General features: G+C 43.1%; 1 protein-coding gene across 9 annotated transcripts in view; it reads right to left on the bottom strand.

Moving 5' to 3' along the window:
- LOC129706915 (FH1/FH2 domain-containing protein 3-like) overlaps nt 1-12,858 on the bottom strand; it is a 649,864-nt gene that overhangs the window by 592,707 nt on the left and 44,299 nt on the right. For all 9 annotated transcript variants that reach the window (XM_055651616.1, XM_055651562.1, XM_055651571.1 and 6 more), the window contains exon 2: nt 11,983-12,089. In XM_055651616.1, coding sequence (XP_055507591.1) covers nt 11,983-12,089 — 107 coding nt within the window. The remainder of the gene's footprint in view (nt 1-11,982; nt 12,090-12,858) is intronic.

Here is a 12,858-nt window from a genome sequence, read left to right as displayed (position 1 = left end):
GAGCAGGCGAGATCGCATCCTCCATTGATCCATTGGTGGTGGAACATAAACTGTATCTGTCCAGGTTCTTGTGACGACATGAGTTGATAGGGACCATGACCAACCTCTCAGGGAACTTCATCACCACAGGCATTAGTGCTACTGGTCGGTAGATATTGAGGCATGTTACCTTACTCATCCTGGGCACTGATATAATTGATGCTCTTTGAAGGCAGATGGAACCCTAGACCTCAGTAATGAGAGGTTGAAGATGTCTGCAAAAACTCCTGCCAATTGGACAGTGCAGGGCTCAAAAACACGACCTGGTACACCATCAGGTCCAGATGCTTTCCAAGGATTCGCCCTCCTGAAGGATCTGCTGACATCAGCTTTGGTGACTGAGATTGCAATACCTTCAGGGGCTATGGGGGCTCCTCTGAGAAGGTAAATCAGTGTCCTCTGGATGATCTGAGGATGTTTCCACTAGTGGGAGAGTCTAGGACTAGAGGTCATAGCCTCGGAATTAAAGGACGTCCCTTTAGGAAGGAGACAGAGGAATTTCTTTAATCAGAGGGTGGTGAATCAGTAGAATTCTTTGCCTTAAATATATCCATTGACTTGGCCTCCACAGTCTTCTGTGGCAGAGATAGATAGATTCTTGGTTATTACGGGTGTCAGAGGTTATGGGGAGAAGGCAGGAGAATGGGGTTAGGAGGGAGATAGATCAGCCATGATTGAATGCCATAGACTTGATGGGCCGAATGGCCCAATTCTGCTCCTATCACTTGATCTTATGATCTCTCTACCAATGCCTTTGGAGAGTGCGTTGAGCGATGCCTCGCTGTCACTTGAGCTGCCATTTTGTTTGGCCTTCTATGAAGGGTTTTTTCTTCTAGGAAGAGTTTTGGCAGGTAGTTCCCTGCCAAAACTATCAAATATCCATCTCATCCTACAGTTTAGAGTGAAAGTCCCTTATAGCCATCTTGATGACATTGTTGACATCTTTTATCAACTTGCATTGTCTGACTTGCATGCCCTAAATCTGGTCCTCAGTAGATTGCAGACCCCCTGGTTTATCCAAGGTTTCTGGCTGGGGAACACTCAGATGGGCTTGATGGGAGCACAGTCTTCAACACATGTCCTTATGGTGTCAGTAACAACCATGGTGTATTCATTCAGGTCCGTTGCCGGGTCCTTGAACATCAGCCAACTCCAAGTATACCTGGAGTCATTCCTCTGCCTTCCCTGACCAGTTCTGTGCAGTCCTCACTGCTGGGACTGCACTTGTCAGTCATTGCCTATATAACCATATAACAATTACAGCACGGAAACAGGCCATCTCGGCCCTACAAGTCCATGCCGAACAAATTTTTTTCCCCTTAGTCCCACCTGCCTGCACTCGTACCATAACCCTCCATTCCCTTCTCATCCATATGCCTATCCAATTTATTTTTAAATGATACCAATGAACCTGCCTCCACCACTTCCACTGGAAGCTCATTCCACACCGCTACCACTCTCTGCGTAAAGAAGTTCCCCCTCATATTACCCCTAAACTTCTGTCCCTTAATTCTGAAGTCATGTCCTCTTGTTTGAATCTTCCCTATTCTCAAAGGGAAAAGCTTGTCCACATCAACTCTGTCTATCCCTCTCATCATTTTAAAGACCTCTATCAGGTCCCCCTTAACTTTCTGCGCTCCAAAGAATAAAGCCCTAACTTGTTCAACCTTTCTCTGTAACTTAGTTGCTGAAACCCAGGCAACATTCTAGTAAATCTCCTCTGTACTCTCTCTATTTTGTTGACATCCTTCCTATAATTGGGCGACCAAAATTGTACACCATACTCCAGATTTGGTCTCACCAATGCCTTGTACAATTTTAACATTACATCCCAGCTTCTATACTCAATTCTATATGCTGGCAGAAGTACAGCCAGGTGGTCAGATTTCCCAAAGTGATGGCAAGGGGTGGAACGATAGGAATCTTTGATGGTGGAATAGCAGTGGTCATACAGATTCATGAGCTGAATACAAGTTCAAAAAAGTATCCCACCCCAAAACATTGCATATCCATGTTTACCAGAGATACTGCCTGATCCACCGAGTTATGTTAACACAGTGTTTTTTTTTTCTAAACCGGCATCTGCTTTCCCTTGTGTATCCAGTCGAGTACCTATTTCAAATTAGCTTTATGTGACGTATAAAGATATTTTGAAATCCTGGCAGAACACTGTAAAGGAGACAGAATGGTAACCACAAATGAACCCCATGCGTCCATACATTGGCAAGAAACTATGCGTTGATGTCTAGAGGTTAGAAGTGATTGGATGGTTTGTACAAAAGGGAATTGCCCCGTTTTAGTAATTCTCTTCTCTTTCCTAGTCAGCACAAATGTTGCTGAAGAATAGCTTATTCTGTGACAAAGGCCAGTTTCTGTATTGGCAACAGCAAGGATACTGATCATTGTATCACCACCACCTATAAACTGCTTGTGTTTTAAAAAAGCAGCCTAGACTTGGTACTTGATCATCACCATTTAAAATATGTGCAAAAATAAATTCGTTGAGGGTATTAAATAGCTACTGGAATCAAAGTGGAATATTTTTTGCCCACCCCCCACAAAACATGAATACATTGCAAAAGAATGTTTTATCAAAGACCATCTGAAGGTTACCATCTCTCTCCAACACGAACCATCATCTCCATGGAAATAATCAGATATTTTTAAGGGCCTTTACAAAGTGCTTTGCACCTATCACGATTTCTGAAGAGTGATCAAGATCTAGAGTACACAATCCCATCCATTACATTGTTCTGAAGATAATCACAATGCTGGAGTAACTCAGCAGAACAGGCAACATCGCTGGATAGAAGGAATGGGTGATGTTTCGGGTCGAGATCCTTCTTCATTCCTTTTATCTAGAGCTGCCGTCTGTCCCGCTGTAACTAGAGCATCTCCTGTCTATCTTCGGTGTAAACCAGCATCCGCAATTCCTTCCAACACATTACATTGTACTACTCACCTGCCCAAAGTGCTGCCAAATGCCTTAATAAAATGTCACTGGCTTGAAGTAATCACTTCAGAAATGATCTGTGCCACAGCTAATAACTAGACATCAGCAATAAAGCACCCAAGCAGACTACCAACATTATCATCCTCACAAAGAGAAGATACCATCACCAGTGCCTACATTGGTCAAGTTTCATCACATTTCTCTGTCAATTGGTTTTGAAAATTAATCGGCCCCTTTTAATATGATCTCCCCTTCAGCAAAATGCTCGCAGCTCAAAAACCTAACATTTTTGATGGAGAAAATACAGTTTTCAGTGCGACTGGATACAAGACACCCATAGTTCACCAAATGCCCATGTCCCTGTCTCCCTTAATGCCCCTGTCCCACTTAGGAAACCTGATCGGAAACCTCTGGAGACTTTGCGCCCCACCCAAGGTTTCCGTGCGGTACCCGGAGGTTGCAGGTGGTTGCCGGAGGTTGGAAGCAGGTAGGGAGACTGACAAAAACCTCCGGGAACCGCACGGAAACCTTGGGTGGGGCACAAAGTCTCCAGAGGTTTCCGCTCAGGTTTCCAAAGTGGGACAGGGGCATAACAGTCCCACTTCACAAAAGGTCTCAGCCTACAAGTGCTGTACTTCACCTCTGTTCAATACAGAGGCTGTGCATCAGTGAATGAGGTCTGGCAGACTGCCACAGTTGAGGGTGGGTGAACAATTCAACACATGAATAATTTGGTTAATTGCTAGTCGACTTAGCATCACAAACAATAACATCTTATTTTATCTCCTGGTGTATCCAAGTACCATCTATGACCCTGATGCTTTCAAAGACATGCCCAATTGGCACAGGTTTTTCTTGGGAACTGGAAGCAACATTTCCTTGAAGCAGATGTTGAAGAAAGAGCTTGATGTCAGTGAAGACAGTGTCCAGTTGAATGGCACAGGATTCTGGAACCAATCAGGATCTCTATCAGCTCGATACTTTCCAAATGTTAGCCTCGTGGAAGCAGATCGGACTTCTGCCACCAAGATTTAGGTCATAGAACCAGTGGGCTATGAAGGGACATGCCTTTGTAGAGTTTTGTTTACCTATTCACAATGGACATAAAAATATTAAGTTCATCTAGTTGAAGCATTGTTTGTTAGAGTTTGGTCTGGAGCCCAACATTGTATTCAGCTACTGCCACAGTCACCTGACAATCACTTGATTGAAGAGTCCATATCTTAGTTTAGTTTAGAGATGGAGCACAGAAACAGGCCCTTCGGCCCACCAAGTCCACACCAACCATCAAATATTAACACTACCCTCCACACTCTAGGATCCCGCCGATAGATTTCTCTGGTCCCTCCGTCCCCTTTGTTTAATTATTCTGTATTTCTTGATTATTCTGTATCTTCTCTCTTTCTATTTTTTTTGTTTTCTTTATGTACAACTACTACGGACTGACGCAAAACTGCATTTTGTTGTACTCATACTTGTATTTGTGCGATGACATTAAAGTTGAATTTAATTGAATTGAATAGGGACAATTAAAGTTTATACCAAGTCACTTTACACTTATACCAAGCCAATTTACCTACAAACTTGCACTTGAGGGGAAACCAAAGATCTCGGAGAAAATCCACGTGGTGAACATGCAAACTCCGTACAGACAGCACCCATAGTCGGGATTGAACCCGGGTCTCTGGCACTTCAAGCGCTGTAAGGCAGCAAAGTCTACCGCTGCCCCCACCATGCTACAGCTAGTTTTGGAACTCTCTTGGTATCCCCATTTGCTGTACGGTGTGTATTTTGGGCCATCATGTACAGTACAAGGCCATCCTGCTTGATACCCTCAGATCAGGACTATAGCAGAGAGCAAATGTCCCTGATCATCCATCAATTCTGATGGTAATCAACCAGAATTGTCTTAGTTGGAAAACACCCATCAACACTTTTCTCAATTAAATACAATGAAATTATTTGTCCAGCTCTTTCAAAATTGGGATGAAATTGTTTTTAAAATATCTTCAATTTTGAGATGAATATATTCCAAGGGCTAGCTGCAAACTGATATGGCAGGCATCGATCCCAGATGTAATCTTCAACTCTCAACCCAGCCTTCCCGTGGAAAGTAAATCTCCTCTGACACCTCTCAACTTGAATGGATCCAACATTAGTTGCGCATTCAGATGGAAGTTAATTACTGCTGGTGACACTTTTTCTAGATGGACAGGTGCTTGTCCTTCCTCCTTGTTATCTAAAGATCTACTTTAGGTCAGTCAAACAAAGAACAGGAAGTTTATTTTGTGAAATTGTAAAAGTCAAATTGAATTTATATCTAAGGTGACTTATCGTCAACATTTTTTTTCAAGATTAGACATGTGAAATACAAACATTGATAGAATGGAAACTTCCTTGTGATCAAATTGTAGAGATTGTATTTTCAAATTAACATGCCTTGAATCTTCCAACGGCTGGGAACTGGAGTGGCAAGGTCGGTTTTGCAGTGCTTGTTTTCTGCATCAGAATGCTATGTTTATATCAGTGAAGAAAGCGAATGGTATGTTAGCATTCATAGCAAAAGCATTTGAGTATAAGAGCAGGGAGGTTCTAATGCAGTTGTACAGGGTCTTGGTGAGACCACACCTGGAGTATTGCGTATAGTTTTGGTCTCCTAAATTGAGGAAAAACATTCTTGCCAAAGAGGGAGTATAGAGAAGGTTCGCCAGACTGATTCCTGGGATGGCAGGACTTTCATATGAAGACAGAACGGATAGACTCGGCTTGTACTCGCTAGAATTTAGAAGATTGAGGGGGGGGGATCTTATAGAAACTTATAAAATTCTTAAGGGGTTGGACAGCCTAGATGCAGGAAGATTATTCCCGATGATGGGGAAGTCCAGAACAAGGGGTCACAGTTTAACCATATGGTTATATGGTTTAAGGATAAAGGGGAATTCCATTAGGACCGAAATGGGAAAAACATTTTTCACACAGGGAGGGCGAATCTGTGAAATTCTCTGCCACAGAAGGTAGTTGAGGCCAGTTCATTGGCTATATTTAAGAGGGAGTTAGATGTGGCCCTTGTGGCTAAAGGGATCAGGGGGTATGGAGAGAAGGCAGGGATGGGATACCGAGTTGGATGATCAGACATGATCATATTGAATGCTCGAAGGGCCGAATGGCCTACTCCTGCACCTATTTTCTATGTTTCTATGACCATAAATAATTTAACTAACAGCTAACACACCTTGTTAGGAAATAACATGTGAACCGTATAGAAGCAGATGAAATATAACCAGTGGAAAGGGTAGAGTGTATGGGAACACCCTAAAGCAATTCCATTCTTAGACATGCATTCATTGGACTATGCAGCAGACAGCCTTCAGGAAAGGGAAAAAGAAACAAAAACAATAGGATTCCAACTAATCCACTTCCTCAATTATTAAACTGAGAGACACAAGTACATTGCCACCTTGTTCGCTCAGTATCTCTGGTACAACCTGTACAAGGGATGCTGGATAGAAGGAGAGAAGTTATTAAGGCAAGTTTACGGGTCAAGGCAATAGGCTGTTTTCATTAAAAGGGTGAAAACCGAGAGTCTGCATTTTGCAATGTCATCAGGCTCCCTAATCAACTATAAAATATTACAACAAGGAAGTCAGTACAAACTCACACCTGAATTACAACTTCCTTTAGTTTTTCTTTTACATTTGATTGAAAAAGCATTTAACCACTGATTTCAAAGTTCCATGTTTCCATTACCCACAGGAGGTGGTGCAGGCAGTGGGCAAACTACCAAACAAGCTTCTGGAGTAACCCAACACCAAGATACTGTGTGCCCAGTGACCTTAAATAATCTACACCAAATTTTACTGTATACTACAGATATCTTGCTCTTGTGGTCTTAAAAAGTTAATTGGAAAAAGATTCACTGCCTCATAAATTTGGGAACCTTATAAATTCAATACCTGCAGCTAGTTTTGGACTCCATCCCATTCCTGTGCATCCAGATGGCAGACCATCTTTAAAGCATTAGGAGAATGTAACAGAAGAGAGTAACCCAATGTTCTTGGGGAAACAACCTCAATCGTCAATGCCTCTCAAATCCTCACAGCCAACCTCACCCTTCCCTCGGGAAGAGCCAACGCAACTCAGCCTCCTTGCCAAATCACTCGTGGAATGGTGACTAATTTAAGGAGTAATGATAGATGGGTCTTGCTGCCTAAATGACCATTGCAGGAAGTAGAGCACATGGTGGACTCCAAATGGGCTTTATTGCACTCATTCCCACAGTCAATTAACCTGGCAAAGCTCGTGGCCCAGTTTCAAGTATAACTAGTGGAAAAAACGGAGCAAAATAACAGATGGCAACTGGAATTGCATCCTCGAAAGCCGCCAATATTTGTAGGGCATAAAATTACAGCATATAATCTTACCCAAGTTTTGTTTGTTCTTGGGAATAGTTAACTCAAATCCATAAAATGTCAGAAACAGGAAGGTAGCTATGATTATACTGCGCACTTTCCCCTTGATCTCTTTTCAGGCATTTTCATCTGTTGCAGTGTTCTCTAGCCAGAAGGGTGCATAACTGATCGACTCCCATCGACAATTCCATGGTAGGCGACAGGACTTAACCAGTTCTGACTCACCATTTGAAGGGGCAAAATGTCGCCCTTTCCCCTAAGCCAAGTGTGAAATCAATTAAACCAAACCATCAAAGCAGCAATTTCTGGAATGGAGTTTTTCTCTACAATATCACTGAAAGATGTAATGGCCCACCAATTGACTACTTTCTTGTGGAGTCCAATTAACCATACTGCACAGAGAAAGTGAAAGTGCACGGTTGAACACACTTCGTGGGGGACGAGGGGGAAATATTTAATAGGATCCCGAGGGCCATTGTTTCCACGGCAAATACATGGAACGAGCTCCCAGAAGAGATTGTTGAGGCAGATATTAAAATTTAAAATTTACTTGGACAGGTATGTGGATAGGAAAGGTTTAGAAGGATTTAGGCCAAATGGGACTAGATGGCATCTTGATTGGCATGGACGAGTTTGGCTGAGTGGCCTGTTCCCACACTGTACAACTATGACACTTGTGGTATGGCATCAATGACAATCAAATATGAGTTTTTTTTAAAGGTCTTTAACTAGTGCAACATCCAGCATCAGCCAACTGGGAATCTCAGTAGAAAATAAAATCTGGATTTAAGTTTATTCCATTGGCATAGCTTCAGAAATGTCAGCATTTCTCCAAGACTCAGTGTTAAACAGAACCTGAAGAGTAAAGACTTGAAAAGCCACAAACTAATACTGGAAGGATGCATTATACTGTGTCACACTTCCTTGACAAGAACAGATACGATACAATCGCCCAGTGGAAACAACATTAACACAAGTGGTGTCCATCCTATGACCCTGCAGTACCTTATTTATATCAAATTGCTTTCATCATAAGGCAAAAAAGGTGGAATCAGTGAGAAGTCGCATGAAAAGGGATTGTATATACCATACATAATATACAATAAACTAGATTTCAGACAATTCAATCACATAATTGCATTTTGCATGATACTGCAACAATTACTTTATATTCAGGTTTATTAACCTCCGACACAAGCATGGAGATGCCACGTGGATCTTCAACAGCTGACCAAGAGGAATACAGGTTTGCTTTACACTTATGGGCTGCAATGTGAACACTTGCTTCGATAAGTGTTTAAAGAGGTCTTTAAAATGATGAGAGGGATAGACAGAGTTGACGTGGATAAGCTTTTCCCACGGAGAGTAGGGAAGATTCAAACAAGGGGACATGACTTGAGAATTAAGGGACAGAAGTTTAGGGGTAACACGAGGGGGAACTTCTTTACTCAGAGAGTGGTGGCTGTGTGGAATGGGCTTCCAGTGAAGGTGGTGGAGGCAGGTTCGTTTTTATCATTTAAAAATAAATTGGATAGTTATATGGACGGGAAGGGAATGGAGGGTTATGGTCTGAGCGCAGGTATATGGGACTAGGGGAGAATACGTGTTCGGCACGGACTAGAAGGGTCGAGATGGCCTGTTTCCGTGCTGTAATTGTTATTATATGGTTAATTCTAAGTGAGGGAGACAGTGCCCAGCGCCGACCAGTTGCCATTGCAGTGCGCATGTGCAGGGCGGCCGATGATGTGCTGGCCGTGGTTGTGCGCATGTGCAGGGGGGGAGGGACGTGCAGGCCGCAGCAATGCGGATGTGCAAGGCAGCCGGCCGTGCCGGCGGATGAGGAGCGAGCGGAGCCCAGCGCGGCCCGGACACGGATAGCGGGGGGCAGGGGGGGGGGATGGGGGGGGGGGGGGGGGGGGAGAGAGAGAGAGAGAGAGAGAGAGCGAGAGAGAGCGAGGAGAGAGAGGAGAGAGCGAGAGGAGCGAGAGAGAGAGAGATAGAAGGGGGGGCCCACCCAGAGTTGAACGGTAGGTGTCCTGCCTTGGCCGGAGGCCCCCCTAGACCTCGAGGCCCTAAGCTTAAGCTTGTCTAGCTTATAGGTAAATCCGGCCCTGCCTGTAGGGATAGAAAGCATGCATGTGGTAACATCGAACTAGGGTGTCACAGCTGGTAAAGCTGCTAACTCCCGGTACCTTTAGAAAAGTAGCCCTATTGCGTAACTGGACAAGGAAATGGGATAACTTAGAATTTGCATGAATAGGTATTTGAAGGCTGGTGTGGACTTGGACTGAAGTATCTGTATCCATGCTGTATCTTTCAATCAAATGATGGTGTGTGCCATCAGTACATAGCAAATGTACTCTTGTATAAGAATATTTGTGTAAAAGAAAAAAAAAAGGCAGCCTTGCTTCTACAAGAATTCGAATTGAAAGTTTGAAAAAACCCCACCAAATTCAGTCAGAGGAGGGCATGCTCCTTAAAAAAATCTTGTTTGAACGAAGAATGGAGTTCGTCAAATGTGAAAACACTTCAGACTCCAATAACTCTAAGGGGCTGGTCAAGCTGCATTTGGAGTATTGCGAGTTATTTTGGGGACCATATCTGAGGAAGAATGTGCTGGCCCTGGAGAGGGTCCAGAGGAGGTTTACAAGAATGATCCCAGGAATGAGTGGGTTAACATATGATGAGTGTTTGACAGCACTGGGCCTGTACTCGCTGGGGCTTAGAAGAATGAGGGGGGACTTCATTGAAAAGTACAGAATCGTGAAAGTATCCAAGTCTTTATCCAAGTGGATGCAGAGAAGATGTTTCCACTAGTGGGAGAGTCTGGGACTAGAGGGCATAGCCTCAGAATTAAATAACTTTCCTTAGGACGGTGATGACAAGGAATGTTTTTAGTCAGATGGTTGTGAATCTGTGGCATTCTTTGCTACAGAATGCCACAGAATGTCAATGGATATTTTTATAGTAGAGATAGACTCATGTTTAGTATGGGTGTCAAGGGGTAAGGGGAGAAGGCAGGAGAATGGGGTTAGGTGGGAGAGATAGATCAGCCATGAATAGAAACATAGAAAATAGGTGCAGGAGGAGGCCATTCGGTCCTTCGAGCCAGCACCGCCATTCATTGTGATCATGACTGATCGTCCCCAATCAATAACCCGTTCCTGCCTTTTCCCCATATCACTAGCCCCTAGAACTCTATCTAACTCTCTCTTAAATTCATCCAGTGACTGCCCTATGTGGAAGGGAATTCCACAAATTTACAACTCTCTGGGTGAAACAGTTTTTTCTCACCTCAGCCATAAATGACCTCCCCTTTATTCTAAGACTGTGGCCCTTGGTTCTGGACTCGCCCAACATTGGGAACATTTTTCCTGCATCTAGCTTGTCCAGTCCATTTATAATTTTAGACGTTTCCATAAGATTCCCACTCATCCTTCTAATTTCCAGTGAATAAAAGCCTAATCTCTTCAATCCTTCCTCATATGACAGTCCCGCCATTGCAGGAATCAATCTCGTGAACCTACGCTGCACTGCCTCAATCACAAGGATGTCCTTCCTCAAATTAGATTGAATGGCGGAGTAGACTTGCTGGGCCGAATGGCCTAAATCTGCTCCTATTACTTATGACATAATGTGTGAATTGGAGATAAAACCCCAGATATGACAACTGCTCAAATTCATAAGGTCTTAAGGCCATAAGTGATTCTCCTCATCTCCTTCCTAAAATAACACCTTTTAATTCAGAGGCTATGACTTCTAATCCTAGACTCTCCCACTAGTGGAAACATCCTGTCCACATTCACTCTATCCAAGCCTTTCTCTATTAATTGGATGTATAGAAACATAGAAATTAGGTGCAGGAGTAGGCCATTCGGCCCTTCGAGCCTGCATCGCCATTCAATATGATCATGGCTGATCATCCAACTCAGTATCCTGTACCTGCCTTCTCTCCATACCCTCTGATCCCCTTAGCCACAAGGGCCACATCTAACTCCCTCTTAAATATAGCCAATGAACTGGCCTCGACTACCCTCTGTGGCAGAGAGTTCCAGAGACTCACCACTCTCTGTGTGAAAAAAAGTTCTTCTCATCTCGGTTTTAAAGGATTTCCCCCTTATCCTTAAGCTGTGACCCCTTGTCCTGGACTTCCCCAACATCGGGAACAATCTTCCTGCATCTAGCCTGTCCAACCCCTTAAGAATTTTGTAAGTTTCTATAAGATCCCCTCTCAATCTCCTAAATTCTAGAGAGTATAAACCAAGACTGTCTAGTCTTTCTTCATAAGACAGTCCTGACATCCCGGTATCTCTGCATCACCTTTGTTATTATTGTTGTTACTATTTACCAGGCCAAAAATTCTCATTGAAAAAGTTACCTATTGATGGCATTCCGACTGTACATCACTCAGGCCTGTTCAGCATGGTGGCGCAGACTACCCAGTGTTTACGGTCAGGGGACATAATAATGAAATGTTCGACAGTTTATATTTAGGGCAGGCTCAAGATGCAACGTCTCAAAGTTGATTGTATTGTTCAAATGGTATTGTAATTGGACAAAACATGAAACCATTTGTCTTACCCTGGATCATCCAAGAAGCCTTCCAATTCATCTTTCTGTTCAGCCAGGTTAGACTCCAGATCCAGGTAGGTGCCATTGGGAGACAACTGCAACGCACAATCATCAAGCTGCAATAAAAACAAATGTTGACCTGTTATCAACGGAGTATATGGAAATTAGCCGAACCCGCAGCAAGTGAAGTAGTAACTCGCCAACATCCACCATGTATATTTTATCCATTTCTTAATTCCATAGCTATTTACTAATCCAATAGCAGTTCTCGGCACACAATCCATTTATCTGTTAATTCGCTGGAATTAGAACCAAGATAGTCAATGTTCACCTTCAGGTACATGCATTGGGCATTTTACATCTAGGGGAAGGAAGAAAGGAGACCATCTTCATTTCAAATAAGACACATTAATATATAACATATAACAATTAAAGCACGGAAACAGGCCATCTCGGCCCTTCATGTCCGTGCCGAATACTTTTTTTTCCCCCATCTACCTGCACTCAGATCATAACCATTCCTTTCCCATCCATATACCCATCCAATTTATTTTTAAATGATAAAATCGAACCTGCCTCCACCACTTCCACTGGAAGCTCATTCCACACAGCTACCACTCTCTGAGTAAAGAAGTTCCCCCTAATGTTACCCCATAAAGTTCTGTCCCTTAATTCTCAAGTCATGTCCTCTTGTTTGAATCTTCCCTACTCTTAATGGGAAAAGCTTATCGACATTGTCTCAAATCAAAAAATAATAATTAATTAGCATCCTTTCACTTTGACCAACTCCACACGTTTGCATGCAGAGAAGGATTTAAAAAGTTGGCTGAAAAACATTGAAGGATGAATTCCGGCAATGTTGGTCGAACTGCAACAGTGAAACTA

This window comes from Leucoraja erinacea, chromosome 2 (genome assembly GCF_028641065.1).
Source record: "Leucoraja erinacea ecotype New England chromosome 2, Leri_hhj_1, whole genome shotgun sequence".
NCBI classification, from domain to species: domain Eukaryota; kingdom Metazoa; phylum Chordata; class Chondrichthyes; order Rajiformes; family Rajidae; genus Leucoraja; species Leucoraja erinaceus.
Note: the sequence above shows the minus strand (reverse complement) of the source record. Positions and strands in the feature narration are given on the sequence as shown.